Source organism: Phoca vitulina, unplaced genomic scaffold, assembly GCF_004348235.1.
Source record: "Phoca vitulina isolate PV1807 unplaced genomic scaffold, GSC_HSeal_1.0 scaffold1, whole genome shotgun sequence".
NCBI classification, from domain to species: Eukaryota; Metazoa; Chordata; class Mammalia; order Carnivora; family Phocidae; genus Phoca; species Phoca vitulina.
In genome coordinates, this window is record NW_022589704.1 from 812963 (window position 1) to 834825 (window position 21863).

The 21863-nt window shown below is 46.8% G+C and overlaps 1 protein-coding gene across 3 annotated transcripts in view; it reads right to left on the bottom strand.

Moving 5' to 3' along the window:
- Positions 1-21863, bottom strand: part of FARP2 (FERM, ARH/RhoGEF and pleckstrin domain protein 2) — a 117094-nt gene that overhangs the window by 39252 nt on the left and 55979 nt on the right. For 2 of the 3 annotated variants that reach the window (XM_032430274.1, XM_032430120.1), the window contains exons 8-9: positions 16194-16341; positions 1160-1255 (exon numbers count right to left, since the gene is read on the bottom strand). In XM_032430274.1, the coding sequence (XP_032286165.1) occupies positions 1160-1255; positions 16194-16341 (244 nt within the window). The remainder of the gene's footprint in view (positions 1-1159; positions 1256-16193; positions 16342-21863) is intronic. The other variant, XM_032430204.1, reaches the window with a different exon arrangement.

Here is a 21863-nt window from a genome sequence, read left to right on the forward strand (position 1 = left end):
AGGTGCCCCAACAATGCACACTTGTGAGCCTTGTGACATCCTACCAAATTACCTTTCAGAAAGACCATCCTACCTGGACTCCTATATTCAGTCTTTGAAATCTAAGTGCTGAGGGACGCAAGCTGCAACTCTGCCATGGGCAGGTGTCGTCAGGGCTCTGAGCCCCCGTGTGCCAGAGCAGTGATCCCCCTCGTTCCCACGCTTGTCAGAACCGCCCCGGAAACAGTTCTGGTACTCAGAGAAAAAAGCAGCCCTTTACCTGCATTTTGTGTATGTTTTTCGTATTCCTTAGACTTTCCTTTCATTCCTACAACAGATATTTGAACAAGAAACAAGCCACCTTTTGTGCTTCTGCAGAAAGTAAATGCGCACGCAGCACGTGCATCTGCTGTTTGACCAAAGCTCTGGCTGACTGAGTGCCTTTCAGAAGCTTAGGGCCCACCACTCATGGTGTGTCTGCGCCGAGACAGCCCCGTCAGCCTCCTCCCGCAGCGGCGTGGCTGATCTACTCTCAGTTCCTAACCTCCTCTGTGCACTGGAAATGTACCAACTTGGACACCTTCGAATCGCTTCAAGTATTGGATTTTTCCTATCAGACTGTATAGACATGTACTTTTTCCCATCTTCACCCATTTCAGTAAATTCCCATGTAATTATTATTTTATTGACTGACAATCTCAAAAGGAAATCTGAAAATCAAGGCTTCTCCAATTAAAGTTAGCAAAAGGTCAATTTCTGAATACATACTGGGAATGTCCCTTACTCTGGACAGAAGCTCTAACGCTAATCTGCTGTAGGGCTTCAGATCACAGTTAAATACCTCATGTCTCAGCCTCCTAACCTAGAGAACAAAGACGCTGTAATCAACTGATTGTTCTCAGCAGCCCCTGTGAGCTTCTCTCTTTCACCTCAGACCTGCTGAATCTGAAATCTGGCCCAGCGATGAGTGGTGTAAGCAGCCCCTCAGGGATGCTGACCCACGCTCAGGAGCAAGACCTACAGGGCAGATTACCCAAAGCCCTTCCACACCCCAATTCCAAATCCCATCCTTAAATTCTTGTGTGCATGATGTGTGCATTATTCATAAAATATTAACAAGTCAATATTCTAGGAGAATAAATTTTCTTGTAATTCAGAAAGTGCTTGAAATCACACTTACACGGACCTCTGCGTGCAGTTTGATGAGAAACCTTTTCCTCTTGAAGCTGAGTTTTCGGACCCTGGACCAGTTGAAAGTGTTAATTTTGGTGGTGCCCTGAAATTCAAGAGATGGACACTCAGACACATTTGTAATCCAGACACACACACACAACTTTTCATGAAATAGAGAATGTTTAAATTACAACCTTGCCAGATAGCACAGCAATGCACTTGACATTTTATAATTGTATCTGGAATGACTCTGAATTAAAATGTCAACAATTAAACATAGGAATGTACTTGTTTTAGGACAGTAACTTGATTTCTTTGATAAGGTTTTCTTACAAATTACTTTTTATCAAGGCCAATATTGAACACTCCTTGAAGCCCACCCCTGTAAGAGGGTGGTCAGGAGGAGCGACAGTGGTGGCCAGGCAGGGGCGGGAGCAGAGCCGGGATTCCCGCTGCGGGGGTGGGGAATGCTGGGCCGGGCCGTGGGGCAATGCCCTGGAGTGGCAGCTGGTAGCACGAGCTCCTGACTCTTGGAGCAGCAATGGGCACGCTGAGTGCATGCGGTTTTGGCTTCTAGATCTGATGCTCCACTGGAAGACCAGGGCTCTTCAGTCTTCGGGGTGAAGTGGGCCAAGCACAAACTGACCCTGGAATATCTTGTCTAAGAAAGTAAATGAGTGCTCAGCGGGATGGTACGAGCCCAGGAGACACAAGCGCCTGCTTGGAGGGATGTCCAAGGGCCAACATGGGACAATTCACAGACCAAAATAAATAGTGACAGCAGATTATCAGGCGTCAGAGTATAACCTGAACTGTTAGAATTCAAACTGTGATGCGAGTGTAATACAAATCCACAAGTCCACAGTGGTATGAAGTAAGCAAATGCAGAGAAAACCCTTCCAGGAGCACAACAAATGGCATCAAAAAAGTCACCATGTGGCAGCCCTCAGAGTAATCCAACCAGGTGAGTGGGTGAGGTGCAGACATGTATGTGGCCTCAAACTCTCTCCACAAACGGCTTATTAGTCACCAAGGACAAGAAGAACCTTTGCAGTACAGCAGCCTGTCAGCGCCGTCTGACCAAGTGCTCAGTGCTGACCCCACCAGCGACAGTTGGCGCCATGGGCCACCCCGAAGCCGTACCAGGAACACTGTCACACTTCTGTGACTTACCCAAGGGCCACCCCGAAGCCGTACCAGGAACACCGTCACTTCTGTGACTTACCCAAGGGCCACCCCGAAGCTGTACCAGGAACACCGTCACTTCTGTGACTTACCCAAGGGCCACCCCGAAGCCGTACCAGGAACATCGTCACTTCTGTGACTTACCCAAGAAGCTTAGCCTAGGGTCTGATCATCAGCAAGTGTTCAACAAGCCCATATCATGGTCATTCCACAGAATGGCCTGTAATCACGAGAATCAGGGAAAGAAGGAAGAATGTTCCAAACTGGAAAGAGCAGATGACCGCGCATGGCGCCTGACCTTAGATCTCTTGCAACAAACAAGATTAGGGCAACTGGTGAAATCTGGATGGAGGTCTCAGGTGAAGAAATTCTTTGTACTGTTCCTTTTTTTTTTTTTTTTTAAAGATTTTATTTATTTGACAGAGAGAGAGCATGAGCAGGGGGAATGGCAGAGGCAGAGGCAGAGGGAGAAGCAGGCTTCCCGCTGAGCAGGGAGCCCGATGTGGGGCTCGACCCCAGGACCCTGGGATCATGACCTGAGCCGAAGGCAGACGCTTAACCAACTGAGCCACCCAGACGCCCCTCTTTGTACTGTTCCTGTAACTTTTCTGTAAGCTTTGAATTGTTTCAGAATAAAAATTCAATGTTTTGAGACACCTTCCTGGTATTCTCCCCTCTACTCTTGACCATCGTGATCATTTTCTCTGCAAACCTGAGATGGGGGCAGGAAGGTAGGGAATGAAGTTTCCCTTCAGAAACTCCAAAAACCTTCAACCTTAAAAGGGGATGGGACTTGACGCACGCCACCACATGGACCTGTTCTGAAAACAAGGGAAGAAGCCAGGCGTGTGGACCCGGTTTAGGTGTGGAGCCCGGAAGGAGGAGAGCCAGAGGCAGGGCGTGGCTCAGTGGCAGTCAGGGCAGGAAGTGGGTGATTAAAATCACTCTGGATTACATAGAGTGATGGCTGCATGATTTTGTAAACACATTAAGAATACATGAATGTGTACTGGAAAGTGGTAAAGTTTATCGTCTGTGATTTACATCTCCAGGAAAACAATTCCCAAGTTAAGAGGTGTCCTGAAAGCCCTGATAGGAATGTTCGGGTCTCCATGAGAACTGAAGCATCCCAGATTTCCAAATACTGCCCAAACCACTAATTACTCTAATTTCTGCTTAAATTTTCAACTATGTTCTCAAAAAAAGCAAACAAAATAAAAATAACCCAAATACGTAACATCAACAAAAGAAAACAGAAGTGGGGTGCCTGGGTGGCTCAGTCGTTAAGCGTCTGCCTTCAGCTCAGGTCATGATCCCAGGGTCCTGGGATCGAGCCCCGCATCGGGCTCCCTGCTCCGCGGGAAGCCTGCTTCTCCCTCTCCCACTCCCCCTGCTTGTGTTCCCTCTCTCGCTGTGTCTCTCTCTGTCAAAAAGTAAATAAAATCTGGGGGGGGCAGAGCAAGATGGCGGAGGAGTAGGAGACCTGGATTTCGTCTCCTCTCAGAAATTCAGCTGGATAGGGATCAAACCATTCTGAACACCTACAAACTCAACAGGAGATCGAGGAAAAGAATAGCAACAACTCTCTGAACAGAAAAGCGACCACTTTCTGGAAGGTAGGACGCGCAGAGAAGTGAATCCGAGGCGATATTTGGGAGGATAGATGGCAGGGGAGGGGCCTCCGTCGGCCGCTTCTGGCAAGTGATAGAGCCGCGGAGCACAAAATCGGAACTTTTAGAAGTCCGCTCCGCTGAGGGACATCACTCTGGTGGCTAAGCGGGGGGTGGAACCCTCGCGGGACAGTGTGGTCTCAGGACCCTCGGGGTCACAGAAAGACCGGGGGTGCCTGAGTGCGGCAGAGCTCCCAGGTATCGGAGCGGGGAAGCCGGCTGCAGAGACGGAGCCCAGGCGCGGGCTCTCAGCTCGGGGTTGTCATAGACCGTGATCCGCGGCACAGTCGGGCCACTGCTCCTCCAGCAGGGACCCAACAAGCGGCAGATCCGGGGAGACTCACCTTCTTCCCCCGGGAGGAGCGGCGCGGGAGCGCACCGCGGGGATCTGCTGGGTTTGGAGACTCCACCCGAGGTCGGGGGCCAGAGATAGAGACGCATGGTCACAGGCCGGGTGAGCGCAGAGTGCGGCCAGAGATTGGGGAGACGGGAGTGACTGACTGCTTTTCTCTGGGGGCGCACTGAGGAGCGGGACCCCGAGTTCTCGGCTCCTCCGGGGCGGAGACTGGGAGGCCGCCATTTTCACTCTCCGCCTCCAAAGCTGTACGGAAAGCTTGCAGGGAACAAAAGCTCCGGAGAGCAAACCCGAGCAGATGACTTAGCCCGGACCGGCAAGGGCGGGGCAATTCCGCCTCCGGCAAAGACATTTGGGAACCACGGCAACAGGCCCCTCCCACAGAAGATCAGCGAGAACAGCCAGCCAAGACCAGGTTTACCGATCAATGAGAACGGCAGAACTCCAGCGCTAGGGGAATACTGCACAGAGAATCCGTGGCTTTTTTACCATGATTCTTTAGGCTTTCAAAGTCAATTTTTTTAACTGTCTTTTTTTTTTTGAGTTTTTCTTTTTCCCTTTTTCAACCAACATCTTATCAATCCCTTTTTTAAAAAAACATTTTTATTTTTCATTTTTAGAGTCATATTCTATCCCTTCATAGTAGTTACCTGTATTTTTGGCATATATATATAAGTTGTTCTCTCTTTAAAATTTTGAGATAGTTTCTTCTAACAGATCAAAATATACTCTAAATCTCTAGTGTACTCCCCTGCCTGATCACATTCTCTCCCTTTTTTCTTTCTTTCTTTTTTTTTTAAATCCTCTTCTTTCTTTTTTCAAACAACTTATCAATTCCTTTTATAAAATTTTGTATAATTTCCATCTTTTTTTAAAAATTTTTTATTGTTATGTTAATCCCCATACATTACATCATTAGTTTTAGATATAGTGTTCCATGATTCATTGTTTGTGCATAACACCCAGTGCTCCATTCAGAACGTGCCCTCCCCAATACCCATCACCAGGCTAACCCATCCTCCCACCCCCTTCCCCTCTAGAACCCTCAGTTTGTTTTTCGTGTATAATTTCCATCTTTACAGTCATATTCCATCCCTTCATCATATCAACCCTTATTTTTGTACATATATAAGCTTTTCTTTCTTTAAAATTTTGGGAGGCACTTTCTTTTAACAGACCAAAATACATCCAAAATCTAGTGTGTGGCACTGATCTATAAACCAGCCTGATCATATTTGATCACATTCTGTTTTTGTTTTGTTTTGTTTTGTTCTGTTTTTGTTTTTATCTTTATCTTTATCTTTTTCTTTTTTCTTTTTTTCTTTCTTTTTCTTTTTTCTCTCTTTCCCTTTCTTTTCCCACTGCTTCAGGTCTTTTCTGATTTGTTTAGAGTATATTTTCTGGGGACGTTGTTATCCTGCTAGCATTTTGTTCTCTCATTAATCTATTCTCCTCTGCACAAAATGACAAGATGGAAAAAATCACCTCAACAAAAAGAACAAGAGGTAGTACCGACTGCCAGGGACCTACTCAATATGGACATTAGTACGATGTCAGATCTAGAGTTCAGAATCATCACTTTAAAGATACTAGCTGGGCTTGAAAAAAACATGGAAGTTATTAGAGAAACCCTTTCTGGAGAAGTAAAAGAACTAAAATCTAACCAAGTCGAAATCAAAAAGGCTATTAATGAGGTGCAATCAAATACGGGGGCGCTAACTGCTAGGATAAATGAGGCAGAAGAGAGAATCAGTGAGATAGAAGACCAAATGATGGAAAATAAAGAAGCTGAGAAAAAGAGAGATAAACAACTACTGGATCACGAGGGCAGAATTCGAGAGATAAACGATACCATAAGACGAAACAACATTAGAATAATTGGGATCCCAGAAGAAGAAGAAAGAGAGAGAGGGGCAGAAGGTATAATGGAGCAAATTATAGCAGAGAACTTCCCTAATTTGGGGAAGGAAACAGGCATCAAAATCCAGGAAGCACAGAGAACCCCTCTCAAAATCAATAAAAATAGGTCAACACCCCGACATCTAATAGTAAAACTTACGAGTCTCAGGGACAAAGAGAAAACCCTGAAAGCAGCTCGGGAGAAGAGATATGTACCCTACAATGGTAGAAACATTAGATTGGCAACAGACTTATCCACAGAGACCTGGCAGGCCAGAAAGGACTGGCAGGACATATTCAGAGCACTAAATGAGAAAAATATGCAGCCAAGAATACTATATCCAGCTAGGCTGTCATTGAAAATTGAAGGAGAGATAAAAAGCTTCCAGGACAAACAAAAACTAAAGGAATTTGCAAACACGAAACCAGCCCTACAAGAAATCTTGAAAGGGGTCCTCTAAGCAAAGAGAGAGCCTAAAAGCAACATAGACCAGAAAGGAACACAAACAATATACAGTAACAGTCACTTTACAGGCAATACAATGGCACTAAATTCCTATCTTTCAATAGTTACCCTGAATGTAAATGGGCTAAATGCCCCAATCAAAAGACACAGGGTATCAGATTGGATTAAAAAACAAGACCCATCGATATGCTGTCTGCAAGAGACTCATTTTAGAACCAAAGACACCCCCAGATTTAAAGTGAGGGGGTGGAAAACCATTTACCATGCTAATGGACACCAAAAGAAAGCTGGGGTGGCAATCCTTATATCAGACAAATTAGATTTTAAACCAAAGACTGTAATAAGAGATGAGGAAGGACACTATATCCTACTTAAAGGGTCTATCCAACAAGAAGATCTAACAATTGTAAATATCTATGCCCCTAACATGCGAGCAGCCAATTATATAAGGCAATTAATAATAAAAGCAAAGAAACACATCGACAACAATACAATAATAGTGGGGGACTTTAACACCCCCCTCACTGAAATGGACAGATCGTCTAAGCAAAAGATCAACAAGGAAATAAAGACTTTAAATGACACACTGGACCAAATGGACTTCACAGATATATTCAGAACATTCCATCCCAAAGCCAACGGAATACACATTCTTCTCTAGTGCCCATGGAACATTCTCCAGAATAGATCACATCCTAGGTCATAAATCAGGTCTCAGCCGGTACCAAAACTCTGGGATCATTCCCTGCATATTTTCAGACCACAATGCTTTGAAACTAGAACTCAATCACAAGAGGAAAGTCGGAAAGAACTCAAATACATGGAGGCTGAAGAGCATCCTACTGAAGAATGAATGGGTCAACCAGGAAATTAAAGAAGAATTAAAAAAATTCATGGAAACCAATGAAAATGAAAACACAACTATTCAAAATCTTTGGGATACAGCAAAGGCAGTCCTAAGAGGAAAAGTATATAGCAATACAAGCCTTTCTCAAGAAACAAGAAAGGTCTCAAGTACACAACCTAACCCTACACCTAAAGGAGCTGGAGAAAGAACAGCAAATAAAGCCTAAACCCAGCAGGAGAAGAGAAATAATAAAGATCAGAGCAGAAATCAATGAAATAGAAACCAAAAGAACAGTAGAACAGATCAACAAAACTAGGAGCTGGTTCTTTGAAAGAATTAACAAGATTGATAAACCCCTGGCCAGACTTATCAAAAAGAAAAGAGAAATGACCCAAATCAACAAAATCATGAATGAAAGAGGAGAAATCACAACCAACACCAAAGAAATACAAACAATTATAAGAACATATTATGAGCAACTCTATGCCAGCAAATTAGATAACCTGGAAGAAATGGATGTATTCCTAGAGATGTATCAACTACCAAAACTGAACCAGGAAGAAATAGAAAACCTGAAGAGACCTATAACCACTAAGGAAATTGAAGCAGTCATCAAAAATCTCCCAACAAACAAAAGCCCAGGGCCAGATGGCTTCCCAGGGGAATTCTGCCAAACATTTCAAGAAGAATTAATACCTATTCTTCTGAAACTGTTCCAAAAAATAGAAATGGAAGGAAAACTTCCAAACTCATTTTATGAGGCCAGCATTACCTTGATCCCAAAACCAGACAAAGACCCCATCAAAAAGGAGAATTACAGACCAATATCCCTGATGAACATGGATGCAAAAATTCTCACCAAAATACTAGCCAATAGGATCCAACAGTACATTAAAAGGATTATTCACCACGACCAAGTGGGATTTATCCCTGGGCTGCAAGGTTGGTTCAACATCCGCAAATCAATCAACGTGATACAATACATTAACAAAAGAAAGAACAAGAATCATATGATCCTCTCAATAGATGCAGAAAAAGCATTTGACAAAGTACAGCATCCTTTCTTGATCAAAACTCTTCAGAGTATAGGCATTGAGGGTACATACCTCAATATCATAAAAGCCATCTATGAAAAACCTACAGCGAATATCATTCTCAATGGGGAAAAACTGAGAGCTTTCCCCCTAAGGTCAGGAATGCGGCAGGGATGTCCACTATCACCACTGCTATTCAACATAGTATTGGAAGTCCTAGCCACAGCAATCAGACAACAAAAAGAAATCAAAGGCATCCAAATCGGCAAAGAAGAAGTCAAACTCTCACTCTTTGCAGATGATATGATACTTTATGTGGAAAATCCCAAAGACTCTACCCCAAAACTGCTAGAACTCATACAGGAATTCAGTCAAGTGGCAGGATATAAAATCAATGCACAGAAGTCAGTGGCATTCCTATTCACCAACAACAAGTCAGAAGAAAGAGAAATTAAGGAGTCGATCCCATTTACAATTGCACCCAAAACCATAAGATACCTAGGAATAAATCTAACCAAAGAGGCAAAGGATCTGTACTCAGAAAACTATAAAATACTCATGAAAGAAATTGAGGAAGACACAAAGAAATGGAAAAACGTTCCATGCTCATGGATTGGAAGAACAAATATTGTGAAGATGTCAATGCTACCTAGAGCAATCTACACATTCAATGCAATGCCCATCAAAATACCATCCACTTTTTTCAAAGAAATGGAACAAATAATCCTAAAATTTGTATGGAACCAGAAAAGACCCCACAAAGCCAAAGGAATGTTGAAAAAGAAAAGCAAAGCTGGCGGCATCACAATTCCGGACTTCAAGCTCTACTACAAAGCTGTCATCATCAAGACAGTATGGTACAGGCACAAAAACAGGCACATAGATCAATGGAACAGAATAGAGAGCCCAGAAATGGACCCTCTACTGTATGGTCAACTAATCTTTGACAAAGCAGGAAAGAATGTCCAATGGAAAAAAGACAGTCTCTTCAACAAATGGTGTTGGGAAAATTGGACAGCCACATGCAGAAGAATGAAACTGGACCATTTCCTTACACCACACACAAAAATAGACTCCAAATGGTTGAAAGACCTCAATGTGAGACAGGAGTCCATCAAAATCCTAAAGGAGAACACAGGCAGCGACCTCTTCGACCTCAGCTGCAGCAACTTCTTCCTAGAAACATCGCCAAAGGCAAGGGAAGCAAGGGCAAAAATGAACTATTGGGACTTCATCAAGATAAAAAGCTTTTGCAAAGCAAAGGAAACAGTCAACAAAACCAAAAGACAACTGACAGAATGGGAGAAGATATTTGCAAATGACATATCAGATAAAGGGCTAGTATCCAAAATCTATAAAGAACTTATCAAACTCAATACCAAAAGAACAAAGAATCCAATCAAGAAATGGGCAGAAGACATGAACAGACATTTTTCCAAAGAAGACATCCAAATGGCCAACAGACACATGAAAAAGTGTTCAATATCGCTCGGCATCAGGGAAATCCAAATCAAAACCTCAATGAGATACCACCTCACACCAGTCAGAATGGCTAAAATTAACAAGTCAGGAAATGACAGATGTTGGCGGGGATGCAGAGAAAGGGGAACCCTCCTACACTGTTGGTGGGAATGCAAGCTGGTGCAGCCACTCTGGAAAACAGTATGGAGGTTCCTCAAAAAGTTGAAAATAGAGCTACCATATGATCCAGCAATTGCACTCCTGGGTATTTACCCCAAAGATACAAAAGTAGGGATCCGAAAGGGTACGTGCACCCTGATGTTTATAGCAGCAATGTCCACAATAGCCAAAGTGTGGAAAGAGCCAAGATGTCCATCGACAGATGAATGGATAAAGAAGAGGTGGTATATATATACAATGGAATATTATGCAGCCATCAAAAGGAATGAGATCTTGCCATTTGCAATGACGTGGATGGAACTGGAGGGTATTATGCTGAGCAAAATAAGTCAAACAGAGAAAGACATGTATCATATGACCTCACTGATATGAGGAATTCTTAATCTCAGGAAACAAAATGAGGGTTGCTGGAGTGGGGGGGGGGGGGGGAGGGATGGGGTGACTGGGTGATGGTCACTGGGAAGGGTATGTGCTCTGGTAAGCGCTGTGAACTGTGCAAGACTGTTGTATCTCAGATCTGTACCTCTGAAACAAATAATGCAATATATGTTAAGAAAGAAAAAAAGAAGAAGAAGAATGTAGCAGGAGGGGAAGAATGAAGGGGGGGAAATCGGAGGGGGAGAAGAACCATGAGAGACGATGGACTCTGAAAAACAAACTGAGGGTTCTAGAGGGGAGGGGGGTGGGAGGATGGGTTAGCCTGGTGATGGGTATTGGGGAGGGCACGTTCTGCATGGAGCACTGGGTGTTATGCACAAACAAGGAATCATGGAACACTATATCTAAAATTAATGATGTAATGTATGGGGATTAACATAACAATAAAAAAATTAAAAAAACAAACAAACAAAAAAAGTAAATAAAATCTTTAAAAAAAAAAAAAGAAAGAAAGAAAACAGAAGCCTCCCTCCCGCGTCCCCCCCACCACGTCCGCCACCCCCCCCGGCGCCATTTTTAACTCCAGACATGGTTTATGTGCCTGGGCTGGGGCTGTGAGCAAGGCAGAGACAGTGTGTACCCCCCAGACAGACACGGACCAGCTGAGAGAGGTCTCACACACTGGTGCTGCCAGCCTGCTCACCCTTCCACTTCCTTGTAGCCAAAATAAAAAAAAAAGTTATATTCCAGGGTTTCAACCACTGTCATAAGTCAAAAGAAGAAACAAAACCCGATCACAACTGGAGTGTTCATGAACTCTGCCTCACCTTGACAGACTCTGACTTTTCAACTTTTAAAATTGAGCAGCTGGCTGTAAACACTCAGAGCTACTGCTTTCATTTTAATTTTTATCCAATAATCCATGGCATTAATTATAAATGTCTAGGAAGGCTTGAGACAAAACCCAGCCATTCTGGGCCCTCTTGCTGGGACGGCACTCCCTTCAGCAGCTCTGGCTCCTGCTGGAGACCCGGCCTCCTGAGCGCTCCCACACCCCCTCCGCGGTGGCCGAATTTTAAATTTGGTTTTTATATTATTCATCATGTGAGTGCTTCTCACAGGTTGAGCCATGGTAAATCATAACTATTTTGCTCCTTTACTTTCAATTCTCCCTGAGAGACTAAGTGCCTCTTTCCATTTACTCAATTTTGTGTTCTTACCACTAATTCAGCCCAAACTCTCCCTGCAGAATTTTTCTTTTTTTAGATTATTTATTTAGAGAGCAAGAGAGCACAAATGGGGCAGAGGGAGGAGAGAGAGAACCCTAAGCAGATTCTGCATTGATCGCAGAGCCTGATGGGCGCTCGATCTCACAACCCTGAGATCAGGACCTGAGCTGAAACCAAGAGTCAGATGCTCAACCGACTGAGCCACCGGGGTGCCCCATCCCTGCAGAGTTTAACACTCTTCAGTGGGGTCTGATCCAGGAGACAATTCCCTCCATGCTGCTCGCATGCTGATGGGTGCTCCCTGGGCCAGGCCTCCAACGTGTGGCCCGTCTGCCGCTGGTATGCTCTCTCCTCTGGTCGTGTGCTTTAAAAGGTGCTCAGCAGTCAAACCTTTGAAAAACTGTGTATCTGGAAAATGCTTTTATTTCCTCTGCACAGAAGTCATGTTGAACAGGGCACAGGATCCTGGGTGGGAAATGATTTTCTTTCACGTTCTGCACCACTGCCTGCCCTATTTCTCATAGCTTCCAATGTTGCCCCTGACAAGCCAGATACCATTTCCTTCCCTCTCCTCCTGGGAGCTCTCTGGTCCTCTCCCCCATTCTGACATTTCATGCTGGTGTGTCCTGCGGTGATCTTTACTCATCAGCTACACTAGGAACGTGTAGGCACTTCCAATATGGACACTCGTGCCTTGAGTTCTGGACACATTTCTCACGTGATTTCGGTAACGGTTTCTTCTGCTGCTCTGGGCTGTGGCCTCTGGGCCTCCTGGTGCTGGTGGGCCTTCTGTGCTGTTCGCTGAATGGTCACTTTCCTCCTATATCGTGAGTCCTCTATCTGCTCTGTGGAGACTTCCTCAACTTCATGTTCCAGACAGCCTCACTCTGCAGCACGGTCCTTTCTGCTACCACATTTCCGCAACACCACAGATCCGCAAACACTCCTGTCCTCCGTGTGTCTCTGTGACTGGGGACTGCTCGTGTCTCCGAGATGCAGGCTTTCTGTGAGGCTTTCCGGAAAACGCAAGGCAGTGACGTGTCAACAAGGTTCAAAACCTCACCAGGATGAGTCTGCAGGGAAAAGCCCCCTCTCACCCGCTCCCAAAGCCTGCGGCTGCCCTCCCTTCCCACTGGCTGTCAATGCCACCTGTTTATTTTGAAAGGTGTAAAGAGTGTGTCATTTTCCCTCTTTTCCCCACAAGTAGGAGCAAACTACACACACTTGAATCCACACAACAGTGCATCTGAATGTCCAACGTATCACAACACAGAAAGCCTCCACATTCTTTGTGCAGTTGCCTGATATTCCATAATATGGATGAACCAGCCTCCTGATGATCAATTACCAGTATTTTACTATTATAAATAAGGCTAAAATTTAAAATTATAAGACAAAAATTTTACATGTCTGATTCCTACTCCTCATGAGCATGACACAGTGTAAAGCGATTTTTCTTTATCTTGTCCATGGGACAGATAGAAGACAGCGTCTTCTCTGAGGAGTCTATAGGGTTTATTTCTCCATTCCATTCCTGGCACAGGCTGTTTCCTCTGAACACTAATTTGATATCTGTCCTTGAAGAGAGAGGATTTCCTCAAATTTCTGGTGATCCCTGGTTATCTGCCTGAGTTTAAAAGTGAGGTCCTAGGACTGTAAGAGTCTGTGACCATCTGGTCACTGGGTGTGAAATCTAGGGGTGATCTGGAGAGGGACAGGATAACTACATGGTCTTAAAGGTGTCTCTCCATGGACTGCTTACAGGTTTAAAAACTAGTAACTATAATAACCAGTAATAACTAAAGCTAGTAACTATTAACCAAGACTAGTAATTAAGAACTACAAAGCAGGAATCAAGATTCACACCACCAGTGAGGCTGGATGGTGTCTCAGTCGTGACTCCCTGTCAAGGACGTGACAGCACCTGGGTAGTGGTCCAGCTGGGAATGTGTCCCCTGAACCTAATCCCAGGACAAGAGCAGACAAACCACAAATGGAGAATGTCCTATTAAAAATAAAAAGGACTGTGTTCTTCAACACTGTCAATGTCCTAAAAGATGAAGAAAAAAGAAATGCTCTAGTTTCAAGGACACAGCAGACACGATGGCTAAACACCGTGTCTGGTCCTAGCCTGGGCCCTGTCCTGCAGGGATAACAGCCATGAGGACATCAGCTGGCTGGCTGATAAGACTGGAAGATGACCAGCACATCAGCTGCTTCACTGATAATGGTAAGGCACTGTTCTATTCTTACAAATGTATGCCTTCAGTGGTCAAGGATTCTGGAGTCTGCAACCCATTCTCAAATGCGTCAGAAGACTTGTGCATGTGTGTGCACGTGTGTTCACGTGTGGTTGTGCATGTACACAGAGTGGGGGTGAGGAAGCATGCCAGGGGGAAGTGCAAACACAAAGCAAATGTGTAAAATGCTGGAACGGGTGAAATCTGGGGTTAGGGCACATGGGGGCTCTATGTGCTGTTCTAATTCTTACAGCTTTTCTGTAAGTTTGAAACTATTTCCGAATAAAAGTCTTTAAAACAGAAGGCTCTAAAATGCTGGCTGGAGGCTCTTTGTGGGCTGGGGTAAGGACCCAGGCCCATTACTATGCGGTGTCCCAGTGTCAACACCTGCAGGGCTCCCGTAAGTCCACGCGGATTTTCTGGACATCACAGTCCCCTGTCTCTAAGATGTCAGCTTGGCCACCATTCCAAGGGAGCAGAGACGGGGAGGGCCCGCCACAACACTGAGATTACAGGCTTCCCCTTAAATCCCTGCCATCTGAGCCATACCCTGGAGAGGAAGACCCCTGCCCTCTCCCAGCACGGGAGGGGCTGCAGGTCCGCTGCTGTACCTCCTCCTCCCGCGGAGACATCAGGCGGCCGGCCCCAGCCTGCCCCGGGCCGCCAGACCGCAGCCTGACCCCCCACTCCTCTCCCACTGCAGACTGTGGGATTTCAGCCTTTCCTACTCTGCACTGTTCCCACTCATCTGCCCATCTCCCAACTTCCAAAACGTCGCTGACACTCACCTTCTGTGGTTTCCTTATCTAGTCCTTGTTCTTACTAGTTTAAACTTAAAAAAAAAAAAAAAAATCCTTCATTGTCATTCTGTTGGGGGTTTGAGGGAATAAAAATACCATCTGATGTGTTTAATTTGAAGTCTCTAATCCCTGCTTTTAACTTCTTCCAGTTACAAATTTATCCTTTTCTGGAAAAATTACCCCAGCTCGATTGGGATGGATGTGTGATTTTCGTCTCTGCACGATACAAGAACTATCATGTGAGCGAGAAGGTGTGGGAGGCCCTGGGTCCATCACCTCAGTGTGCCTGGCACGGTCTCCACCTGTCAGTCAGTGTACGATAGAACACAATTAACACTGTTTACAAAATAAGATTTTTTTCCCCCAATAGGAAATTGAAAATTTGATGGCTAGGTTAAAAAAAGAAAGGGAGAGAAAAAGAGAACAAGTGTGGCTTGGCTATGGGGGCCTGGATCAGCTGAGCCGTCTTAGGTGACCGTAGGTTAAGAAGAGCCCACAGAGGAAGGAGCCGCTGATGCAGCCCCTGGACTCCCAGGACGCACCCTCCCACGGCGGTCAGCGCTGAGCAGGCCTTTGCAGGATGTCTATGTGCAACTGGAGGCCCACAGCTTTGCAAAGGCCAGACCAGAGGGCTCCCTAGAGGGGGATCGCAGCAGCAAGTGGGACACTGAGCCTGGGTAAGAGGGCGTGGGAGCCCTTCCGGCATCTCCAGGCCACGGAGGGCCTGCACTCTAGCAGCTGCTTTCAGACGCCTCCATACCACAAACCCCAGCACACACACGCTTCACTGCAGGCAGAACTTAGTGGCCCTTTATGGAACCGTCGGCCTCTCCACACACAACCAACACAAAGATACCCGAAGATCGTACTGATGGTTATCATGCGCAACAGCCTCTGATAGTTTCAGTCTGTTCTATTTCTATGTCCTGAAATGAGGACCACAGACACCTCACAGTGCAACTCGTCCAGACCTGCCGCAGGTCCACGCCCGAGGCAGGGAGACAGCTCCACAGAGAGGAGCCAGTGTTTCCCTGAAGGTTCTATGGGGATGACCTTCGGGTCAACATCAGAGGTAGCATGTGACCAGGCGCCCAGGGCAGGGGCAGGGCAGAGGGCTCTGCGACAGTGAGGACAGAGACAAGGAAACAACTGTTCCACTCCACGGAGTGAGAGGTGGGACCAGAAGATATGCAAGGTTCCTCCTCCAAGTCCAAGACCTTATGCATGACAACAAAAATTTACCAGCACGTGTAAAATCAAGCCCCACCAAGTCATAGCACACCCCCGCCCTCCCTACCTGGAACACGAGGACACCCATGTGGGAGACAGCCAGGTTAATTCTGGCCCCCTCCCTGTCAGAAGCTCTGTGAAATCTGAGGCCATACATTTCCAACTTTCGGGCAATTTCAAGCACCTGGAAATCCGACTCGGCAGGCGTCTGGCCCCTATAATAAAGGACGGCATGATCACAGCACTGAAAACAACTTCATTTCTCAAAAAGCCAAAACATACAACAAAATTGATTAGGAAAACAAAACACAATAAAACAAACCAACATAAGGGGCTTTGTTTCAGAGTAGACTGCTCACTGTAAGTTTATTTACCCACTAGAAATGCAGCATACCGCACACACAGACCAAAGAAATTGTCTGCTTCCTTTTATCCTATAATCCATTTCCTGATGGGCAGAATGTTTTCTTTGTATTCACTAGATGCTCAGCCTTATACTTCGTCCTAAATACTGACACAGTCACATGCAAACATTACACACAGAGACAAATATTAAATGCAGGAAACACCAAAGATAACATCAGTATCTCCTTCAACTCATTTCAATACTTTAATAAAAAAAAAACTTTTATAATATACAATTCTAACCATTAGAATATACTTTTTTAAGGATAAAATTATGAAACTGAGTGACAAGAAATTTCTCAAGTTCACAGTCCCGTCATGCTCCCAGGGAAGAGCCCATGACCCATGTCACACGGACCAGCCTCCAGGAGGGTACTGCTCAGACAGGGCACAGCGGGGCCAAGGGGAGAGGGTCCTAGTCAGAGCACCCCCACTCAAGGCCTGAGCCTTACACGTGGGGCTCTCCATCAACAACCCTTCCTCTTACTTCCAAATGCCTGACTGAGCTTTCGGATCTTTTTTTTTTTTAAGATTTTTTATCTGAGAGAGAGCGCGAGCGGGCAGTGGGGAGGAGCAGAGGGAGAGAGAATCTTAAGCAGGCTCCCGGCTGAGCAAGCGCTGAGATCACTGCCCGAGCCAATACCAAGAGTCCAATGCTTAACCGAATGTACCACCCAGGGTCCCCTGAGCTTTTGGATCTTTAAGGAACAACACAACTGTCTGGGTTATGCCATTCCCATGGTTTCTATTCTTGGACTAAAATTTCCATTCTTGGGAGTTTGATATGGACACTCGACTATCAGCTTATATTTAATAAATCATCATCAAGAGAAACACCGTGTGGGGCGCCTGGGTGGCTCAGTCGTTAAGCGTCTGCCTTCGGCTCAGGTCATGATCCCAGGGTCCTGGGATCGAGCCCCGCATCGGGCTCCCTGCTCAGCGGGAAAGCCTGCTTCTCCCTCTCCCACTCCCCCTGCTTGTGTTCCCTCTCTCGCTGTGTCTCTCTCTGGCAAATAAATAAATAAAATCTTAAAAAAAAAAAAAAAAAAAAGAAAAGAGAAACACCGTGTGACAACCATTTTCTAAGGTGTCCTAATGGGGAAGATTTGCTTATTACTTTTTTTTTTTTTTTTTTAAATTTTTAGTAGGCTCCATGTCCTATGTGGGGCTTGAACTTATGACCCTGAGTTTAAGAGTTGCATGCTCTATTGACTGAGCCAGCCAGGCGCCTCAAGATTTGCTCATTCTTAACGCTTCCAGTGACCACTGCTGCAGCTTCGGAGCGGGGTGCCAGGCAGAGGCTGGGGGAGTTCTGAGGTGTAGCTAGAATCAGGGAGGCTAAGGGAGAGTCTGGTGAGGACTCAGAAGGAAAAGAGTGGAGAAAGCCTTTCTTCTCAGAAAAGCTCTAAGCCTTTGTGAACAGAACTGGGTAGATATGAGGATGGTAAAGGCTATTCTGGTGCGGTCTCAGAAGAAGTGAGGAATACGTTATTGGAAACAGGAGATAAGGGGCGCCTGGGTGGCTCAGTCGATTAAGCGTCTACCTTCGGCTCAGGTCATGATCCCGGGGTCCTGGGATGGAGCCCCGCATCAGGCTCCCTGCTCAGCGGAGAGTCTGCTTCTCCCTCTGACCCTCCCCCCTCTCATGCTCTCTCTCTCACTTGCTCAAATAAATACAAATCTTTAAAAAAAAAACAAAACAACAGGAAATGGGAGATAGGTGATCCTTTTTGTAAAGTAGCACAGAATTTGGCTGAATTATATTTATGTCCTAAAGTGTTTTGTGGAGGGCAGAACTTGCCAACAACGGGACTGGATTCTTGGCTGAAGAGATCTCTAAGCCAAGTCGGGAAGGTGCGGCTGGGTTCCTCTGACTGCTGATAGGAAAGCGCAAGAGAGAAGTGCCTGAGAGATGGAAGTGTGAAACTAAGAGGAAACAGAATTTTAAGATTAGGAAAATGTTCAGCCTATGCATACTGCAGAAAATGAGGACACTCAGGGTGTGGCTAAATGGCTGAGGAGATCAGTATGGACAGAAATCAGGCAGTGGGAGAAGGACCCCAAAGGCATTCAGGTCAGGGCTGCCCCTCCCATCACAGGCCGGAGTGGAAGGTGGAGGGGGTTGGGGGCCCCAAGGCCTCTACGGGGTTTCCAAGGCCAAGGCTGCCTGGAGGGCAGAGCACTGAGCCAAAGAGGATTATTTCTGAGCCTTAAGGTCTAACGTCATTTGCCCTGCTAGGTTTTAGGCTTGTCTGAGACCTGTTATCCTTCCCTTTGTTCCAATTTCTCCCTTTGGAGGGGAGTGCCAATCCTATGCTGTCGCCCAGCATAGTATTCTGTTTTCAGAGGCTCACAGCTGGACGAGACTTGGCCTCAAGCAGAACCATAGCTGGAATCCCAGCCAGACCTCATCAAGATGAGATTCAGGAGAGGCTGTGGGCTTGGGAGGGTTTTGGAGTCGGTGCTGGAGCAGTGGGAACGTTCAGGCTGTTGGGATGGAATGAATATATTGTGCATGTGAGGAGAACATGAATTGTGGGGGGTGGAATGTTACAGGGTGAATGTCTGTGTCCTCCAAAATTCCTAGGCTGCAGCCAAACCCCCAGTGTGATGGTATTTGGAGGGGGTCTTTGGGAGAGGGCTGTGTAGAGGACTAATGAATATTAGTGCCTTCAAAGCAGAGGCTCCAGGGAGCCCCCAGCCCTTTCCGCCCTGAGAGGACAGAGCAAGAGATGCCATCTATGAAACAGGAAGCAGGTCCCCCGCACGCCGAATCCACCAGTGCCTCCAGAACTGTGAGAAACCAAGGCCTGTGGGCTACAAGCCGCCCAGCCTGGGGTGCCGGTTACAGCAGCCACAAAGGACTAAGAGAGCAGCTTTCAAATCTTTTCCTTCAATCTCAAAGGTCCAAAAGAACTGTGATAAAAGTAAAAAACCATTCCTTCAATATCTTATTCAGTGATTACTGAAGTGTGTTTCCAGTGGGCCCAAGAAGATACTATACACTAGGTAAGAAATTTATCTTGGTTAGGGGCACCTGGGTGGCTCAGTCGGTGAAGCGTCTGCCTTCAGCTCAGGTCCTGATCCCAGGGTCCTGGGATCGAGCCCCACATTGGGCTCCCTGCTCAGTGGGGAGCCTGCTCTCCCTCTGCCGCTCCCACTCCTGCTAGCTCTCACTTTCTAGTGCTCTCCCTCTCAAATAAATAAATAAAATCTTTTTTTTTTTTTTTTTTTTTTTAAAGATTTTATTTATTTGACAGAGAGAGAGATAGTGAGAGAGGGAACACAAGCAGGGGGAGTGGGAGAAGGAGAAGCAGGCCTCCCGCGGAGCAGGGAGCCCGATGCGGGGCTCGATCCCAGAATTCTGGGATCATGACCTGAGCCGAAGGCAGACGCCTAACGACTGAGCCACCCAGGCGCCCCTAAATAAATAAAATCTTAAAAAAAAAAAACCCACCATAAAAAATGATGTACAGAAAAGAAGTACAAGAAGTATCCGATGACTATGGAAGATAAAGTCAGCACATGAGAACCATGAGAGCCAACCGGCCGGCTCCGTCGATGGAGCATGTGACTCTTGATCTCGCGGTTGTGAGTTTGAGCCCCACATTGGGTGTAGAGATCACTTAAAAATAAAAATCTTTAGGGGAAAAAAAAAAAAAGAACCATGAGAGCCCAGAGAGCAACAGCTGAGCTCAGGGATGGAGGCACTGCTGTGGGAAGAGCCCAGGTTTAGTCCTCTGTGAAGCACATCACCCGATTTCTCCTCTGACTTTCACGAGTTTTATATATATATTTATCAATCAATCAATCAGAGAGAGAGGAAGAGAGCACGCACAAGCAGGGGGAGCGGCAGGCAGAGGGAGAAGCAGGCTCCCCGCAGAGCAAGGAGCCCGATGCGGGACTCGATCCCAGGACTCTGGGATCGTGACCTTAGCCGAAGGCTTAACCAGCTGAGCCACCCAGGCGCCCCTTTCATGAGTTTTTAAAGCAGCCACCTTAAGACACACACCTAACATGCGCACATATACACTCCGTGTGGGCACATGAGCACATGCATGCAAGCACATGGACATGCAAGCACAGGCACACGCACACACGTGCACAGGCGCCCTCACTGGGGCATCTTTGTTCGCTCCCAGGTGGCGCTCAGAGTGACTGCTCACAGACCTGCACCATTCCCTCACCTCGCTTCCAGTGTGAGCCTGGCCTTCACCCTGAGCCTCACCTCACAGACACGCCTGCATCCAGACTCGCCAGGCCTGGTGCGGACCCTCAGCCCGAGGCGCTGTGCCCTTTCCTGACACACTGTCCCTTGGTGTCCGAGGCTCTCTTCCTGCTCGCTCACTGTCCCTGTTCTCATGGCCTCTGGTGGTGCCCCCTTCTCACTCACCCTCCCACGGCCAGTCTTTACTCTCTTCTCCATCTGTCTCTACCCTCTCCTCCCTAGGAGACCTGCACGCACAGCCTGTTTGCTCACATGCTGATGACACTCTGCCTGCATCCCAGACCATCTACCTGCTGGTGCCAGTGCAGTGCCCCACCCCCACTCCAGGCACAAATCCCGAACAGGTCGTCATCTCCTGTGGGACGGGCACGGGACTCAGGCTGGCACTGGGAGATGGCCCCTTGCTCCTTTGCCCCCATGTGCTGAACTCTGACACTAAGAGGTGCCCCAAACCATGACACCCACGACCAGGCTGGTGCCCTCACTTGGTCTTGCCGTGACAGTAGGGTCACACGCAGCCTCCTGTCAGCAGCAGGAACGGTTACTCGCCCCACTGCTTAAACCAGAATTTCAGGTGGAGCTGTGGGTGGCAGGCTGGGCTCCCCTGACCCACCTCCCACCCTCCCAGGCTGCTGCCTCTGCCTGAACGCCCCTCACCAACCCCATGTGGCTAATTCCTCAAAGATGCCTGCCTGCCCGAGCAGCCCAGCCACTCACCCTTCTTCTCTCATCGGAGGAGACTCTGTCCTGTAGCCCACACACCACGACGCTACATACACTGGTGTAGCCAACTGCCCCCATGCCGGGCACACAAAAGGCGCTCCCTAAGTACCTGTGAGCGGCAAAACGCCGGAGAAGCACGCAGTCTCGCAGGGCGAATGTCAAGTCCTCCAGGGTGAGAGTCTTGGTCTGTGCTGCTCAAGCTACCCCCTCCCCCAGTATGGACAGTAGGGACAGAGAGATCGCTGGCACCCAAACCTTTGATGAAAAGCTGAGAGGGATCCCAGTGGAGCTTTCCTCATGAGGGTTATCAGACCAAAATGAACTCGCACATCAACAGGCCCCTTCTCAAGGGCGAGTCCAAGCCATCAGGCCCCTGTCCTG